General features: G+C 40.5%; 1 protein-coding gene and 1 pseudogene across 1 annotated transcript; one reads left to right on the top strand and one right to left on the bottom strand.

The window, feature by feature from the left end:
* The first annotated feature begins 67 nt into the window (after window positions 1-67).
* Window positions 68-404, top strand: LOC130843054 (U6 snRNA-associated Sm-like protein LSm3; annotated as a pseudogene).
* Window positions 405-1,127: 723 nt separating this feature from the next.
* LOC130842941 (zinc finger protein 211-like) lies at window positions 1,128-13,964 on the bottom strand. The gene is given in 4 exon segments (XM_057719524.1): window positions 1,128-1,541; window positions 1,543-3,188; window positions 11,695-11,821; window positions 13,708-13,964. Coding segments are annotated over 4 exon segments (2,013 nt in total). The 5' UTR covers window positions 13,741-13,964; the 3' UTR covers window positions 1,128-1,334.
* Between the last annotated feature and the right edge of the window lie 5,881 nt (window positions 13,965-19,845).

Below are 19,845 nucleotides of genomic sequence, written 5' to 3'. Positions count from 1 at the left end.
AAGATGCGAACCTGTGTTTCATGTCCAATCACATAAGTTAGTTCACAAGTCTGGGGTACAATGTCACATGCATATATCATCTACAAGTGTTTGTGCTTATGTGGATGATATGGACCAGCAACAGACTACCAACACTGTAGAAAACCCCCGGGATCTCATCAGCCTTAGCCTAGATGAGTGAACCTATGTGACAATGAGAAACAACAGAGAGCATCGAGACAGCTTACATGCTTATGATCAACATTTAAATATGATTTGGGGATGTGGAACAAACTGTGACAACTATAGGAATTGATGAAGAAACATAGGAAGAGCTATAAATATCAACAAAACAGAATATTCCAATGCTCTTTGTCCCAGAAGATGGTGTTGTGCTAGTTGCTCTGCCATTGACAGCTGGCTGAAACAAATTTATTCTGTGTTGAAAATAGGAGATTTTGTATGATTGCCACTTTAAATGTGAAGATATTGAAAAGAGAAACTGGCACACATTTTTATATTAAGAAATAACCAAGACAAAAAAAAAAAAAAAAAAAAACCAAGAATTCTTCCACTCCTGAAATAAGGTGATTTGCAAATAACTCATAAATTATAAAGGTAAATGGCATTTTTATTTTTCTCCAACCCTTCCAAAAAATGTGATCACAAAGATGCAGATTATTTTTATTTATTTATTTATTTGTTTATTTATAGCTGTGTTGGGTCTTCCTTGCTGCATGCGGGATTTCGCTAGCTGTAGCAAGTGGGGGCTACTCTTCATTATGGTGTGCAGGCTTCTCAGTGTGGTGGCTTCTCTTGTTGCTGAGCACAGGCTCTAGAGCACTCGGGCATCAGTAGCTGTGGCTCATGGGCTCAGTAGTTGTGGCTCTCAGGCTGTACAGTGCAGGCTCAGTAGTTGTGGCACACGGGCTTAGTTGCTCTGCAGCATGTGGGATCTTCCTGGACCAGGGCTCAAACCAGTGTCCCCTCTATTGGCATGTTTGGATTCTTAACCACTGTGCCACCACTGCAGCACCAGGGAAGTCCCCTGCAGAACTTTTTCAGGAGTTGATTTGCTCCACTGTTTTTTCAGACAATTTCTGGGTTTCTTTATTTAAATTCAATCTGATGTTTCCTTTTTTTATTAAAAAAAAAAAGCAACAGTGATGAGCTAGTACTACTGTAAACCCTCGAGGTACTGTACCATAGGATTAAAAATGCTTTATTTTTCGTGTTTGATTTTCATGTATTATTTGTGTGAAAAGTATTATAAACCTATTGCAGTACAATACTACATAGCCCATTGGGTTAGTTGAGTACCTAGGTTGAACGGAATTTGTTAGTACATAGAAGACTTACTGTAAAAGATTTCCCACATTCAGTGCACTCTTAAGACCTGCCTCCAATGTGACCTCTCTGATGACAACGCAGTTTGGATGTGGTAATAAAAGACTTCCCGCATTCACTGCACACATAAGGCCTTTCTCCAGTGTGAACTCTCTGATGATAATGGAGAGTGGAACTACAGGTAAAAGATTTACCACATTCACTGCATTCATAAGGCCTTTCTCCTGTGTGAATTCTCTGGTGTATTATGAGGTTATTTCTTTGGATAAAGGATTTCCCACATTCGCTACACTCATAAGGTCTTTCTCCAGAATGAACTCTCTGATGATAATGGAGGTCAGACCTAGAGATAAAAGATTTCCCACATTCACTGCAGTCATAAGGTCTTTCTCCAGTGTGAGCTCTCTGATGATAACGAAGGCTGGAACTAAAGGTAAAAGATTTCCCACATTCACTGCACACATAAGGCCTTTCTCCTGTGTGAATTCTCTGGTGTAAAATGAGGTTATTTCTTCTGTTAAACGATTTCCCACATTCATTGCACTCAAAAGGCCTTTCTCCTGTGTGAACTCTCCAGTGCTGAATGAGGGTCCACCTGTTATTAAAAGACTTCCCACATTCAGTACACTTAAAAGGCTTTTCGCCAGTGTGAGCTTTCTGGTGTTGGTTCAATTGAGATCCATATTTAAACAATTTCCCACACTCAGTACATTCATAAGGCCTTTCTCCTGTGTGAACTCTCTGGTGCTGAATGAGAACCCACCTATTGTTAAAACATTTCCCACATTCACTACATTCATAAGGTCTTTCTCCAGTGTGAACTCTTTGATGATAATGGAGGTTAGAGCTAGTGGTAAAAGACTTCCCACACTCACTGCACTCATAAGGCCTTTCTCCTGTGTGTGATCTCTGATGATATCTGAGGGCAGGCCTAGAGATAAAAGATTTCTCACATTCACTGCACTCATAAGGCCTTTCTCCTGTGTGAGATCTCTGATGATAAGTGAGGGCTGAGCTAGAGGTAAAAGATTTTGAACATTCACTGCACACGTAACTATTTTCTTCAATGCGCCATGTGTGGGGATAAATGAGGACAGATTTGTAGTTTAAGGATTTCCCACATTTGCTGCACTTGTACTGCCTTGTCCCAGTGTGAAAGCTTTGATGTTGACTGAGGGTTGAGCTTTGCTTAAAGGATTTTCCACATTCACCACACACATGAAGCCTTTCTCCAGCATGGACTCTCTGGTGCACAACAAATGAGGATTTGTACCTGAATGTTTTCCCACACTCACTGCACACAAAACAAGGTCTTCCAGTGTGGACATCTTGGTCCTGAACAAGTGTGTGTTTGGGGCTGAGGGCTTTCTTGCCTTCTCCCCAGGTGTGATTACTTTTCTTGCCTTGTGAAGTTGACCCGCACTGGGTGATTGTGTTTGGCTTCCCCATAGTATGAGTGGCCTGTTGCTGCAGATGTCCCACAATGGTTGGGAAATCCTTTTCAAACTCCCCACAGGCAAATGGCTTCTGCGACACATGGAATCTGCAGCTCTTCACAAATGAGGCCTTGTCCACACTGTTTCTGAGAGTTTTCTCTCCCCTATGCTGTTCCTGGTGCTGTTGAAAGTTTGCACTAAAATAAAATCGTTTCACACATGCCCCACATCTCAACAACTTCTGGCTGTGTTGTGTTTCCTGGTCCTCAGCCAAATAGAAAACATGTCTCAAGACTGGATCGCAAATCTCACAGCGGTGGGTCTTCTGGGAAGACAAAGCTGCCTTGGGAGTCCTAGCCCGTGACACTCCTAGAGAAGCAATCTGTTCAAAAGGTGTCTCTGCATCCTCTGCTCCACAGCAGGAACCTGAACAGAAAGAAATGCTTGTCAAGCACATGTTGACTATAGGGAAGGGTCAAGTTTATCACAAATGTGCATCTGTCTCAACTACAAAACAGCCAGAAAACAATTAACAAGACAGCAACAGTAAGTCCTTACAAAATTCTACAATTCAAAAACAGCAGCCAGGACTTCCCTGGCAGTCCAGTGGTTAAGACTCCATGCTTACACAGCAAAGGGCACTCATTCAATCCTTTATATGGGAACTATGATTCTGCATGCTGTGTGGCGTGGTCAAAACAAAACAAAACACCCAGCAGCAAAAATCAATAAAAAAACAAGACCCAATCATATGTTGCCAAAAAAAGACTGACTTCAACATTAAGGACACACAGGCTGAAAATGAAGGCAACATAAGGATATTCCATGCAAATGGAAAACCAAAAGCTGGCAGGAGTAGCTATACTTGTATCAGAAAAAACAAATATTAAGTGAAAAACTGCCACAACAAAGAAGTCTGTGATATAATGACAAAGGAGTTAATTCATCAAGAGACTAAAACAGTGGTGAGAATGGGCATCATCAGAAAATCTACAAACAGTAAATGCTGGAGAGGGTGTGGAGAAAAGGGAACGCTCTTGCACTGCTGGTAGGAATGTAAACTGATACAGCCACTATGGAGAACAGTATGGAGGTTCCTTGCAAAACTAAAAATAGATCTACCATATGACCCAGCAATCCCACTGCTGGGCATATACCCAGAGAACACCATAATTCAAAAAGACACATGCACGCCAATGTTCATTGCAGCACTATTTACAATAGCCAGGACATGGAAGCAACCTAGATGTCCATCAACAGATGAATGGATAAAGAAGTGTGGTATATAAATACAATGGAATATTACTCAGCTGTGAAAAGCAATGAAACTGGGACATTTTTAGAGACATGGATGGACCTAGAGACTGTCATACAGAGTGAAGTGAGTCGGAAAAACAAACATCATACATTAACACATATATGTGGACTACAGAAAAATGGCACAAAACAACCGGTTTGCAAGGCAGAAACAGAGAACCAGATGTAGACAACAAACATATGGACACCAAATGGGAAAAGCAGGGAGGGTTGGGGGTGGGGAATGAATTGGGAGATTGGGATACCAAATTGTACATGCTAAATATATGCAGTTTATTGTAAAAAATAAAAAATTAAAAATTATAAAAAAGAGACTATAACAGTGGTAAGTGTATATGCAAACACTGAAGCACAAAAACACATGAATCAAATATTAACCAGTCTGAAGGCAGAAACAGACAGCAACACAATAATTAGGGACTTCAATATTCTCCTTTCAACAAGAGGTAGTTCATCCAGATAGAAATTCAATAAGAAAACTTTGGACTTAAACTATACTTTAGATCAAATGGACATATACAGAACATAGCATCCAACTGCAGCAGAATACACATTCTCAAGTACGTACAGAACATTCCCTAGAGCAGCTTATATGTTATAAGTTATACAACCAGGTCTAACAAATTTAAGGAGATAGAAATAATACAAGGTATCTTTGCTGACCACAATGGTATGAAACAAGAAATCAACAACAGAAGGAAAGCGGGAAAATTCATGAATATGTGGAAATTAAACAACACAATCATGAAAAAACATTGGGTCTCAGAAGAAATCAAAACACATCTTGAGACAAATGAAAATAGAAACACAAAGTACCAAAATTTAGGGGATACAACAAAAGCAGTTCAAAGAGGGAAACTTAAGGATTAAATGCCTATCCTTTTCAAACTCTTCCAAAATAGTGAAGAGAAAGGAATGCTTCCTAACTCATTTTACTAGGCTAACATCACCCAATACAAAATCAGATGAACACACACACACAAAAGAAAATTATAGGACATCTCTGATAAACACACATGCAAAAATCCTGAACAAAGTATTAGCAAACCAAACACAATATTAAAAGGATCATACACCGTGATTATTCTAGGGATGCAAGGGTGGTTCAACATCTACAAATCAGTGTAATATGCCACATTAACAAAATGAAGGATTAAAACCATATGATCATCTCAATAGAGAAGATGCATTTGACAAGATTAAACATCCATTTATGATAAAAGCTCTGGATGAAGTGGGCGAAGAAGGAACATACCTCAACATAATAAAAGCCATATATGACAAATCCCTCAGCTAACATCAAACTCAATGGTGAAAAGTCAAAGGTATTCCTCTAAAATCAGGAACAAGGAAGAGATGTCCACTATCTCCACTCTTATTCAATATAGTATTGGAAGTCCTAGTCAGAGCAGTTAGGCAAGAAAAACAAAGGGCATTCAAAGTGGAAAGGAAAACATAAAACTTTCACTATTTGCAGATAACATGATTTTACACACAGAAAACTCTAAAGACTCCACCAAAAAACTATTAGAAATAATCAACGAATAAAGTTGCAGGGTACAAAATCAACACACAAAAATTGGCTGAATTTTTAAACTTGAACAATGAGCTAGCAAAAAAAAAAAAAAAAATTAAGAAAACAATCCCATTTACAATGGTTACAAAAAGAATAAAATACTTAGGAATAAACTAAGAAGAATAAAGACTTGTACACTGAAAACTATAAGACATTGTTCTTTTTGGAGACTTTATTCATCCTAAAGAAATAAATTTTAAAAATCATAATAAAAAAACTCTATAAGACATTGTTGAAAGATTGAAAAAGAAATCTTCTCAAACAAATGGAAAGATATTCCATGCTCATTGACTGGATGAATTAACATTGCTAAAATGTCCAGATTACCTAAAGCAACCGATAAATCAAATGCAGTCCCTATCAGAATCCCGAGGACATTTTTCACAGAAATAGAACAAAAAATACTACAATTTATATAAAACCACAAAAGACTGCAAATAGCCAAAGCAACCTGAGATTAAAAACAAAACAAAACAAAAAAAAAAAACACTAGGGAAATTCCCTGGTGATGCAGTGGTTAGGGCTCAGTGTTTTCACTGCAGTGGCCCAGGTTCAATCCCTGGTCCGGAAACGAAGATCCAACAAGCCACACTGCATGGCCAAAACAAACATCAAAAAACAACAAACAAACAAAACCGCTGCAAACAATAACAATAAAAAAAAACAAAGCTACAGGTATCACACGCCCAATTTCAAACTGTATTACAAAGCGACTGTAACCAAAACAACATGGTATTAGCAGAAAAACAAACACAGAGATCAAAAGAAACAGAACTGGGAACCCAAAAATAAACCCACATATATATGGAAAATTAAGATATTATAAAGGAGTAAAGAACATACAATGGAGAAAGGTCTTCAATAAATGGTGTTGGGAAAACTGGACAATCACATGCAAAAAAGTTAAACTATACTGCTAACATCATACATAAAAGTCAACTCAAAAAGGATTAAAGACTTGAATGTAATATCTGAAACCATAAAACTCCCAGAAGAAAACATATGCAGCACACTCTTTGACATTGGTCTTAGCAATAACTTTCTAGATATGTCTCTTCAGGAAAGGGAAATGAAAAAAAAAAAAAACAAAAACAAAATGGGATTACATCAAACCAAAAAGTTTGTGCACAGCAAAGGAAACCATAAATAAAATGAAAAGATATCCTGGGACTTCCCTGGCGGTACAGTGGTTAAGAATCTGCACTTCCACTGCAGGGGGCATGGGTTCGATCCCTGGTTGGGGAACTAAGATCCCTCATGCTGCATGGCAAAGCCAAAACAAAAAAAGACAAGACATCCTATTGAATGGGAGAAGATATCAGCAAGTGATAAATCTAATAATGGATTAATATTCAAAATATATAAAGAACTCATACAACTCAACAACAACAACAAAACCAAAACAACCCAATTAACAAATGGGCAGAGCTAAAGAGATGTCTTTCCAAAAGACTTACAGAAGGCCAATGGGCATATGAAAAGATATTCAACATTGCTACTTATTAGGGAAATGCAAATCAAAACCACAATGGGATACCATCTCATGCCTGTTTATAATGGCTATTATAAAAAAGGCAAGAAATAAAAAGTGCTGGCAAGGATGTGGAGAGAAAGGAACTCTCATACACTGTTGGTGGGAATGTAAACTGGTGCAGCCACTAAGGAAAGCAGTATAAAGATTCCTCAAAAAAATTAAAAATAGAATCCAGCTATTCCACTGCCAGGCATATATACTAGGAATACAAAAACACTAATGTGGGAAAATACACGCACCCCTATGTTCACTGTAGCATTATTTACATTAGCCAAGATACGGAAATAACCTAAGTATCCAACAACAGATGAATGGATAAAGAAGACCTGCCAAGCATACACTTTCGCATGCTTGCATGCACATGTGTGCACACACGCACACACACACACACAATGGAATATCACTCAGCCATTAAAAGAAGAAAAAAATCTTAACCACTTGTGATGACATGGATGGACCTTGAGGGTATCATGCTAAGTGAAGTAAGTCAGATGTAGGACAAATATTGTATGATTCACTCATATAGGGAATATAAAAAACAAAAAAAATCAAACAAAATAAATGAACAAACCAAACAACAGAGTAGTGATTACCACAGTGGAAGGGACAGGGGCAGGGTGAAATGAGTAAAGGGGATTAATCTTATGGTGGTGACCAATGGAAAGTAAATTTTTGGTGGTGAGCATACAGTAAGGTATATACAAGTAGAAATATAAGTATACTTACATAATGTTATAAACCCACATGAATTTATATAATGTTATAAACCAATAAAAAATAAATATGAACAAATAAAACAATAAATCAAGGACCAAATAAAGCATTCAGATTAACTAATTAAATTTATACCTTCACAAACTAGAAAAAGAATATAAAGTAAGCCCAAATTTAACAGAAGGAAATTAAAAAAATCAGTGCAGAAATAAAAGAAATAGACCTAGAAAAACAGAAAAGATAAAGGACATAAAAAGCATCTATTTTGAAAAGATAAAACTATTGAAAAGCCTTAAGATACACTAAGAAAAAAAGAGAAGACTAAAGTAAATAAAATCAGAAATGAAAGAAGAGACATTACAACTATTGATAATACCACAGAAATAATAAGGATCATGTGAGACTACTATTAACATTTAAATGCCAACAAATTAGATAACCTAGAAGAAATGGATACATTCCCACAAAGATGCAATTTACCAAGACTGAATGATAAAATACTGAATATACAAATAAACATGAAAGTAGTAAGGAGATGGAATCAGTAATAAAAAATCTGCCAACAGTGGAAAGCGTGGGACCAGATACATTCACTAGAGAATTCTACCAAACTTTTCAGTAAAAATTAACAATAATCCTCCACAAACTCCCTAAAATTGAAGAGGATTAACCACTTCCAAACTAATTTTATGAGGCCAGCATTAACCTGCCAGCCTCATAACAAGGGCACTACAAGAAAAGAAAACTGCAGCCCAGCATTCACGATGAACACATAAGCAGAAATCCTCAAGAAAATACTACCAAATCCACTTCAAAGCACAATAAAAAGATAATATACCCTGATTAAGTCAGATTTATTGCTGAGATGCAACAATGCCTCAACAAACAAAAATCAATGTGATACACCACCTTAAAAGAACAGAATATAAAAATCATGATTATCACAATATGTTAAAAGTATTTCAAAAAATTCAGCATACTTGCATGATAAAAACTCTCAACAAATTAGGTACAGAATGAATACACCATACATGACAAATCCTAGCCTACACAGTATGCGATGGTAAAAGCTAAAAGCTTGCCCTTTAAGATCAGGAACAAGACAAGAATGGCCACTCCTTCATCACGTCTATTCAACATGGTACTTAAGTGTACCCAGAGCAATTAGACAACAAAAAGAAAAAAAAGGAATCCAAATCTGAGAGGAAGAAGTAAAGTTGTCTCTCCCAATGACATGATCATATGTATAGAAGACCATGAAGACTCCTCCACAAAACTAGAAGACAAATTCAGAAACTTGCAGGATACAAAACCAACATAGAAGAATTACTTGCATTTCAGCACAATAGCTATGAACTGTCTGAGAAGAAAATAATCCCAGTTACAACAGCATCAAGACCAATAAAATACTTAGGATTAAAACCAAGGAGTAGGGACTGCCCTGGTGGTCCAGTGGGTAAGACTCTGCGGACCCAGTGTAGGGGGCCCAGGTTTGATCCCTGGTCAGGTAACTAGACCCCACATGCATGTCACAACTAAGAGTCTGCATGCAGCAACTAAGAAGTCCACATGCAGCAACTAAAAGATCCCACGTGCCGCAACAAAGACCCAGCACAGCCAAAATAAGTAGATAAAATAAATATTAGGGAAAAAAATGAACAAAACAAAATAAAAAACCAAGGAGCAGAAAGATGTGTACACCAGAAACTATGAAACACTGATGAAAGAAACTGAAGAAGATGGCAATATTTGGAAAGATATCAGTACACATGGATTGGAATATTAATATTGTTAAAATAGTCATAATACCAAAAGTAATCTACAGTTTGTATGCAATTCCTACTAAAATTCCAAACGTATTTTTTACAGAAATAGAAACAACATATCTAAAATATATAGAGCCACAAAAGAACCTGAACAGCCAAAGAAATCTTGAAAGAGACAACGTTAAAAGGATCACAATGCTAATTTCAAATTATATTACAAAGCTATAATAATCCAAATGTTATGGTACTAGCATAAAAAATGAACAGATCTAGGGAACAGAAGAGACGGACCAGAAGCAAAACCATGCACTTGGGTTATTAGTTAATGAATCTTTGACAAGTGCACCAAGAACACACAATGGGGAAAGGGTGGTCTCTTCAATAAATAGATATCTGCATGCAGAAAAATGAAACTGGACCCCAATCTCATAGCACTCAACACAGATTAAAGATTTAAATGTAAGACCTGAAACCCTAAACACCTAGAAAACACAGAGAAAAGGCTCTGTGACTTTATCCCTGGCAATGATTTTTTTTAATGTAACACCAAGAGCAAAAATAAACAAGTGGGACTATATCAAATTCAAAAGCTTCTGCACAACAAAGGAAGCAACAGAGGGAAAAAGAGATACAAATGGTAAACAGGTGCTCACAATTAATAACACTCAAGGGGGATGCAAATCAAAACCACAAGATGTCACCTCACACTTTTTATAGTGGCATTATCAAAAAAGATGAGAGGTAATATGCTGGCAAGGATGTGGAGAAAAGGGAACCATTGAACACGGTTGCAAGGAATGTAAATTAATGCAGTCATGGCAAATATTATGGATATTCCTCAAAAAACTGAAAACAGAACTATCATATGATCCAGCACACCCACTTCTGGGTATATATTCCAAGGAACAAAACCAGGATCTCCATGAAATACATGCATGTACATGTTCACTGCAGCATTATTCAGAAGGGCCAAGATATGGAAACATTCCAAGGTGTTCATCAGTGGATGAAGCGATGAAGAAAATATGGTATACACACACACACACACACACACAGACACACACGCCAACTTTCCCACGCATGGGTGTGCAGAAATATTCAGACATGGAAAAGGAAAAACTGCCACTTGCAACAACGATGAACCTAGAGGATACTATGCTAAGTGAAATAAGCCACACAGAAATACAAATACTGTATAATATTACTTATATATAGAATCTTAAAAAAAGTCAAACTTAGAGAAACATGAAGTACAATGCCATATACTGAGGGTTAGAGAAATGGGAAGATGTTGCTCAAAAACATTTTCAGTTATAAGCTGAATAAATTCTAAGGATCAAACATGCAGCATAGTAACTATAGTTATTAACACTGTATTGTACACTTGAAATTTGCTAAAAGAGTAGATCCTAAGCGTTCACACACACAAAGGAAAAAGTAATTATGTCAGGTGATAGGTGTGTTAATTAACTTCATGGTGGTAATTATTTCATAATATATATGTATATCAAATCATCATGTTATATACATTAAATACATAAAATTTTGTCAATTATATCTTGATAAAGTTGGGGCAGGAGAAAAGAGGTCTAAACATTGCAAAAGAACTATGTAGGACAAAGTTCAATAGCAGCTCATGTAAGCAGTCACCATGACAATGGCTGCAATGCCATAAACCAGCAGGTGCAAAGAATTGTCAGCTAAGGGAGGGGCCACACAAACTGCATAGATCTGGACACACTGAACCATTCAGAGAAAGGGCAAGCAAGCTGCATCCATTAGCTTTACTGAAAGACTACTGACCTCAAATCCTTCCCTATGAGGGTTCAGTACACAGGTATTAGGGCTGTAGGGGAGAAAAGCAGGCAGTTGAAACAACCCAGCCCTAATTACCACAAATGACCAGAATACTGGGGAAGCAAGCAGTGCCTACACCACATGCGGGACAGAGCAGCCCTCTGAGAAGGGAGGGTAAGGCAGGATACAGAGCCTAGTCCAGGTCACTGGGGAGGGTGAGGGTCTTACCCAGTGAAGATATAAGCACATAGTTCTCCAGCATCACATCGAGGTACAGGTGTATCTGAGCCTCATCCAGGAGCCTCCATTCCTCCCAGGAGAAGTACACGGCAATGTCCTCAAAGGTCACGCCAACCTGTCACGAAGGGGACAGATGAAAGCTTGAACATTCTCTCTCAAAACTGACAACACATCTCCCCACACACCTAGGCCATTGCCATGCTCTACTGGAGCTCCCCACCCTCAGAGGGTGCCACTGATGCCTGCTCTCTCTTTACCATCCCAGTTAGCCATTGTGTTCAGTCCTCAGCAGTAACTGGCAGGAGGGTGCACACAGATGCCATCTGAGCTCTGGGCTTGACCTGTAATGTCCTGTGAGCTCTGGGCCTGACCTGTAATGTCCCATCCATCCAGCTAAGCAATCCCCCTGGGGTCTCCCAGTTTGGGGGAATCCAGACACAGCTAAATGTAAGCTTATGCTTCACCTGTAAATAAGTCTTCAACACCAGGGCCCTGGGGCCATCAGCTTACATTTCCCCTGCATGTGCACATCATTCTGCAGATGGCATTTCTCTCACAATTTCAGACCCTACAGTTGCACTTCCACAGCACTGCCACCTCCCTGCGCCACACTGCAGAATTCTCCCTGAATATACCCACACATTTGGTGCTTGGCATTCAGAGAGTGCCTGAGAAATTCAAACAAGATTTGGTACAACCCCTGTCCTCTGATGGATCCAACACCACAGTAAGCCACAAATGCTGCTTAGAAGATCTCCCCACCGGCCTCTAATCCTTGCTTCAATATTAGCCACCCAGAACCACATATGAATTTCATATTCCCACGACTCTCTTCAACTTTTTTACTGCCAGTTTTGCCCTTTCAGCAGCCACAACACTCCTCTCTCCACTCAACATCTGTAAAAAACCTAGTCTTAAATCTCCCAGCCAGACATAGTGACCCACAAATGATGACATCTGCCCCAGACTGTATCCACTAGCAAGACTAAAACATCCCAGACCCTGTCAAAGCTCACCACAAAATTCTGGAGAAGCCATATAGTATTAATACTAAATAAGCAACAGCCCCAGCCTCACTGCCTTCTTGTCTCAACTACTCCTACGTCTCCTCAGCCATCTCTCGTCTACACATCCCATGATGATAACAGAGCCAAATCAAACTTATAACATTCTCAAGGGAAATTAACCTGCTGCTAATGTCCCCATCCAGTTGATGGGTCTTCCATCCCTTTATCTACTAGGACCAAAATCCCGAGGGTCATCCCTCACTACTTCCTTTCTCTTGTCACCAGCAACACCCACAATCTGGTTTGTCCCTTCTCAAAAAATGGATCCAGAATTCAACCACTTCTCACACATCCAAGGCAGTCACTCCGATCCATCAACACTCACGTAGACTATTGCAATTACTCCGTCTTTGCTTCCTGTCTCCTCCCTTACCCCCTAGTTTGTTCGCTTCTTTGCAACCACAGGGAGCCTATTTTTGTCTGGGTGAAATCACTTCCCACCTGCGATTCAAACCCTGTATTACCTGTGTGATAAATGGCCAATTTTTATTTTTCTTCTTTTTGACCCCGCCCTGCGGCACGTGGGATCTTAGTTCCCCGACCAGGGATTTAACCCGGCCCTCGGCAGTGACAGTGCTGAGTCTTAATCACTGGACCACCAGGGAATTCCCATAAATGGCCAACTTTTCATGCAGCAACACTGCAAGCTTCACTCTCGCCAGCTGCATCTTGTTCCTAGCAGAAACAATCGAGAACTGCTATACATGCCCCAGTTCCTGATCAGTCAGGCCTCCAAACCTCAGCACTTCCGGGTGTCGGTCCCTCCGCCTGTCACCCTCTCCCACGCGCCCTGACACTGTCTGTCAGAGACAGGGCCCCACCCACGACCGCCTCACCATCCCGGACATCGGGCACGTGAGTAGGCGCCCCGCACTCGGGGCTTCAGTGTCTGGTGGGGTGAGGGCGGTGCGGGCCCGGAGGACGAGCGTTTTACCTGAGGCGGGTCCCTCAGCGCCGCCGCCGCCATCGGACTCTGTGGGCTGAAGGTCCGGGAGCGGCGGGAAAGGCGGGGGTACGCGGGCACGGCGGACCCTCTCCCCGGCCTGGTGCGGGGCACCCCGGGCGGCGGCACCGAGCCTCACACCCGCCTCTGTGCAGCGGGTACCTTCTCAGTCTCGTCACCTCTTCCCAGCACCTGCAACCGAACCTTTTGAATTGTGAAAACGGTCGAGCATATTCAAAATGACGCCCACAACGAGACGGCCGGAAGTCCCGCCCTGACACTATTGCCTGACAGGAACACCCGGCTTCTCTTTACTTAATTGGCTGATCTTCGCAGCCACAGCCTTCTGGGTAATGTATTTCCCACAGATCCACACGCCTAGGTCCAGTATCTTGCAACCTTGACGTCCTCGAGAAAAGGTGAAGCTACACCGAGAGGGTTGCTAGGAAATACCAACCTAAGTCCAGAGGCTGACGAGGGGCATTGCTTCTTCTTAAAGAGAGTGCACTCATATGTTTGAGGAATACTATCTATAACTGGTCACCAAATGTTTGGAGACGTCATTTCAGACTCTGTGATGCTCAGCGTGTTCCCAGAGTCGAAGAGTACCTTTCGAGATGCTTTCAAATCCATCAATCCAAATGTACAACCAAATATAAAATAGATAGCTAGTGGCAAGCTGCTACATAATACATCACTCCATGATGGGTGATGACTTAGAGGGATGGGATAGGGAGGGAAGGGATATGGGGATATATGTATAAATACAGCTGATTCACTTTGTTTTACCGCAAAAACTGATGCAACAGTGTAAAGCAATTATATTCCAATAAAGAGCTTAAAAAATGTACATACCATTGCATAATGGAGCCACTGAAAACTGAAGCTAATAAACAATAGGGTACTGTCTGTCTGAGTGTTTGGTAAAGACAAATAAATACCTCAGAAAGTGTAGTGATAACGAAGACAGAAGGAGGATGTTGCGCCATCTTGGAGAAAGAGTACAAAGATGGGTCTCTGACGGTGATTCCCACAGAGAACGTCTCCTACCTGTATAGTTGAATATTGTGTCCAATTCATTGAGCAACACTTTCATCTACTTAATATATCTTACTTCATATCCTCACGTGTATTCAATTCCTTTCTGAATCTGACATCAGTCTCAAAAAGAGAAGAATAAAACAAATGCCATTTTGGCATGGAACAATGGCTGCAGTGTTTTGCAATATTCCATCATTACTTATCATTTCATGGTTGGTCTTGTTTCATTTACCCATGCACCTTAGTATATATTATTTCACCTATAATCCCAGACATCATGTATTTTAATGTATAATGCCTTCAGAATGTTTTTTTAAAAGTAAGTGTTCTTTCATAAATCCAATAACTTTAGCACATAAAATCACAATATTTAAAATTATAAGTGTTATCAGTGCTGAATTTTCTCATTGTAGTATTTGTTATTTAGGGCAGATATATTGCAATCTGGACACAAAATATATATTTAGCCAATTATTAAGTGTGTCTTGTTAGTCTGTTAACCTATATGTACTCACTCAGTGTGGGGACACTAGAGCCAAGTAGATGGAAGGCACTGCAGCCTGTAGACTGTGAAGGACCCACTGCATTTACCAGTCAGTGGGAGTTTGTTGTAACCTCCCCAGGGACCCAGGAGGCTATGGAGCCCTGAGGCCTGTGGTCCATCTGTCCTTCTGTCCCAACCCACTCTTTGCTGCTACTGGGGAAGGAAAGGTTTGTGTCAGGTAAGAGTCAGCTCTGAGATCCAACTGCTGAGGCTTATCTTATGGGTTTGTCCCCATCAGCTCTGGACCCTGGAAGAATTGTATAATGTCTTTGTACTTCAAGATATAAATTAGCCTAAGTTCAATATAGCTGATTTCAGAAATGTACAATATCTCAGAGGCTTAGCACAGGATGAGTTTTTCTCATTTATAGATATGTTCCTATGTATAGGCAGTGAGCTCTGTACCACACTGTGATTCAGGGACCAAGATGCCTTCTATTGTAAATATGTGGCTTTAAGGGTTTCCTGGCTCCACCTAGCTGACCAAGAGGAAACAAAAGGAAAGTGGAGAAGTCACATCCACTTCCACATAACTGACTACCAATCACATTCTGTTGACAAGAACTAGTCTTTTTGGCCACTGCTGTATGCATGGGCTGGAAAATGAAGTTGAGCTTTGTGCCCAAGAGAAGACCAAATAAGTTTGGTGAACATATACACAGTTGGTTGCACTCAGCCTGCTCTTGAAAAATGACAGCCATAATAGATTCTGTGCCATGTAAGCGATAATGCAGGAAATGATCCACACAGGGCCTTGATCACAGTGAGTAGCTCAACAAGAGTTATTTATAATATTAGTTATATCATAATGATAGCTCATAATGAATAATATTAATATCTCCAATTTACTTGCAGACTCACTTGAAAAGTCACACTTCCCAATTAAATATACCCATGAATACTCTTCATCCCACACTTAGTACCTTCACTGTGTATGTCGATCCTTCTGCTTATTAGTGAGACACTGAAAAACAGTCCTTTCCCTCATGTCTTCCTGTTCTCACTGTCCTATAAAACATCAAGAGGTAACATGCTCTCCTTTCATATCTGGGCTGATGCGGGCAGCTAGAGCCATCAGGCAAATTGATAGCTATCATGCAGAGTCACCGTCTCTTCCTTCTGGTAGCTTCTCCAGCTGGCCAGATTCTCCACAGTTCCTCAAAGGCTTTTCCAAATCTTCACCCCCTCCTCAATCCCATGTCTCTATTTTAATACAACAAGGTAACTCAGACTCTTTATTCCTAAGAAGGGCCCATAATCTTCCCCAGTCCTCCAAATCCCCCAATTTTAGTGGATGGCCCTGATATCCAAGATGTTGAGAAGGCTGCAAACAAACTCAGATCCCTCAGCCCCTCCTCTATCAAACCCAACATGCAGTCATCCACATGTCCTGTCCATCTTACATTACTTTCACACCCTGGATTCACCACGTCGACCAACTCAATGAGCTCCGACACTACTATCCTGTTCCAAGTTATCATATCTTGCCTGAATGTTGTTCCCCAGTTCCTACCTGATTTCCTCACATTTGCTCTGTGCCACTGGTCAGCTCTGACTCCTGCACCAGCTCCCAAATCCACACAGACCGTGTTCCAAACCCTTACCACTTCCCATACAGCTGCTCCCTCATCATATGACCTATTTCATGTTCAAAATGAGGAGTCTGCACTTCTGTTTTTGCTCCTTAACCCTTACACACTCACATACAGCTGTAAGCTACTTACTTTTTCCTTTCTCACCTCTGCAGAAGTGGTCCTGACGCTGGCTGAAGCCACTGTCTGCATCTGAATCTAAATTTCATCTTCATTTTTCTCAGAGAACTCACTGCTTCACTTATTTCCTGCCTCTGGTAACTTCATTCTCTCTACAATCAACATTTTAAAATGCTCATGTTGTTGAGAATGGGGGGAAATATAACAAACATAAAATACTCTCAGATATAGAATGAATGGCCTCTAAATGGTGTTGACTGTATTTCACCTGCCCAAACATACTTCCTAAAGAAGTTGTCTCATTCTAGGAATGGATCAGGATGGTCAAATATTTTCACACATTCATAAATTAATTTTAAAGAGAAGCTGCTTACAAACATATTGTATAAATAAACTCTTTCCCCAGTGGGGCTTTCTGCAAAGGTGAGGGTCACTGGTCAGAAGTGTTCTACCTGCTTTCCACGCTGCCTATCCAACTGCACCAGATAGTCACAGTCCTTGTCAAATTTGGAGCATTTGAGATACTACTTTGTGATTTTTATTCTGTTACTAAACTTTGGGATGAATTGTTTGGATAAATACTCTCCTGTGTCAATATTCATTGATTTTCCATCTCAAACTCCAACCTGAAATATATCAATAAAGCAAATCATTGCCCTTTCCCCTATATATTTTTTAAACTTATTTATTTATTTATTTTATTTATTGGCTGTGTTGCGTCTTCGTTGCTGCACATGGGCTTTCTCTAGTTGGTGCGAGTTGGGGCTATTCTTCATTGTGGTGCGTGGGCTCCTCATTGTAGTGCCTTCTCTTGTTATGGAGCACAGGCTCTAGGCTTGTGGGCTTCAATAGTTGCAGCACACGGGCTCAACAGTTGTGGCTCACGGGCTCTAGAGCACAGGCTCAATAGTTGTGGTGCACGGGTGTAGCTGCTCCACGGCATGTGGAATCTTCCCAGAGCAGGGCTTGAACTCATGTCCCCTGCATTGGCAGACGGATTCTTAACCACTGTGCCACCTAGGAAGTCCTCCCCTATATTTCTTGAAAATAAACTTCTATGCTGGAAGTTAGAGAATGGAACAAAAATAAAGTCTCCTTCCACTCAGATATTTCAATGATTTCTAAACACACCAGAGAGAATACAGTCCAAACAAAGAGGCATAAACAGAAAGGCAATACGTTAACTGTAAAAAATGGTAGACTCAGAAAGAAACTGAGAAAGGCATTCTAGATGCAAAGCCATCATTTTGAGCCTATATTCATGTGAAAACATCACGCTTTGTCTAACTGCCTTGGTCTCCAAACTATAAATAACATGAATTTACTGCCATTTTAATCTGCTTAAGATGGGCAATTTATAGTGATGCATTAAGGAAAAATAACAGGGGACTTCCCTGGTGGCACAGTGGTTAAGAATCTGCCTGCCAATGCAGGGGACACAGGTTCGAGCCCTGGGCTGGGAAGATCCCACATGCCGAGGAGCAACTAAGCCCATGCACCACAACTACTGAGCCTATGCTCTAGAGCCTTTGACCCACAACTATGAGCCCACGTGCCACAATTACTGAAGCCCACATGCCTAGTGCCCATGCTCCACAAGAGAAGCCACCTCAATGAGAAGCCCGTGCACCACAATAAAGAGTAGCCCTCGCTCTCCACAACTACAGAAAGCCTGCGTGCAGCAATGAAGATTCAACTTAGTCAATAAATAGATGAATAAATTTAAAATTTATAAAAAAGGAAAAGTAATAGGAATGCCAACAAAGTAATGTCATTGCTCCTAGGACAAAGATTTAGACATCCAACTTTTATGTAGGGTCTGTGAATATATTCAGTCATTTATAGGACATTGGCAACATTGTTCCTGGAAACCATTTTATGTGCTCTTCATTTCGTGTAACATTTATGGTCGTATCTGGTCTCTGAAGCTCAGCATTAGAGGAAAAGTGTTTTTCAACCTAATTGACAGCTTTTCTTAACCAGAACTCAGTAGTATATTTTCCTTCAGTGAACTTAAGAAGAATAATTTTCCATTAAAAAATAAAATACCTATTTGAATTGTTACGATGGTAAACACCTACATCTTAGAGTAGATGCCATTGTTAGGGAAACGTTGACCGAAACTGCCCACCTTGGCCAGGCAAGATAATAGCTGCTTGCATGAGTTGTCTCATAGCAGGAGGTCCTAATAAGGAACGTGGTGCTGCTGCCAAAAACCAGGAGAATTCAGGAGAGAGGAGGGGATTTCCCTGGTTGTCCAGTGGTTAAGGCTCTCTGCTTCCAATGGAGGGGGCATGGGTGGGGAACTAAGATCCCATATGCCTTGGAGCACATGCCTCAGAGCGCGGCCAGAGAGAGAGAGGAGAGGTCAGATCATAATATGTCCTGCCCACTTCCCAGCTGGAATCCATCTTGGCTGAGAGATGCACCTGCAAGCAGGAAGCACCTTGAGGCAGACCAAATATGGGCATAAGCAAGATGGCTGGCCAGAGACAACCTGGAAAGCTACCCCACCACCATTAACCCTGAGTCTGTGAGCCACGTGGCACAGAAGTTCTCCTGGGTTCCCTCACTCTGCTGCTCTCTGCCTGGGCGCCCCTTCTCAATAAAGTCTCTTGCTTTGTCAGCACGTGCATCTCCTGGGACAATTCATTTCAGAACATTAGACAAGAGCCCACTCTCAGACCCTGAAAGGGGTCCTCCTTCTGGTAACAGCATAACAGATAAAGACAGATAATAAATGGAGATAGAGGAATGGTCCTATTGGAATCTATGCTGAAGATCCCTCAACTTCCTTTTCATCTCGGATCCTAAAATAGAGCATCCCTACAA

Source organism: Hippopotamus amphibius, unplaced genomic scaffold, assembly GCF_030028045.1.
Source record: "Hippopotamus amphibius kiboko isolate mHipAmp2 unplaced genomic scaffold, mHipAmp2.hap2 H_1, whole genome shotgun sequence".
NCBI lineage: Eukaryota > Metazoa > Chordata > Mammalia > Artiodactyla > Hippopotamidae > Hippopotamus > Hippopotamus amphibius.
The sequence above is the reverse complement of the archived record's forward strand: the minus strand, read 5'-3'. Positions and strand labels throughout refer to the sequence as shown.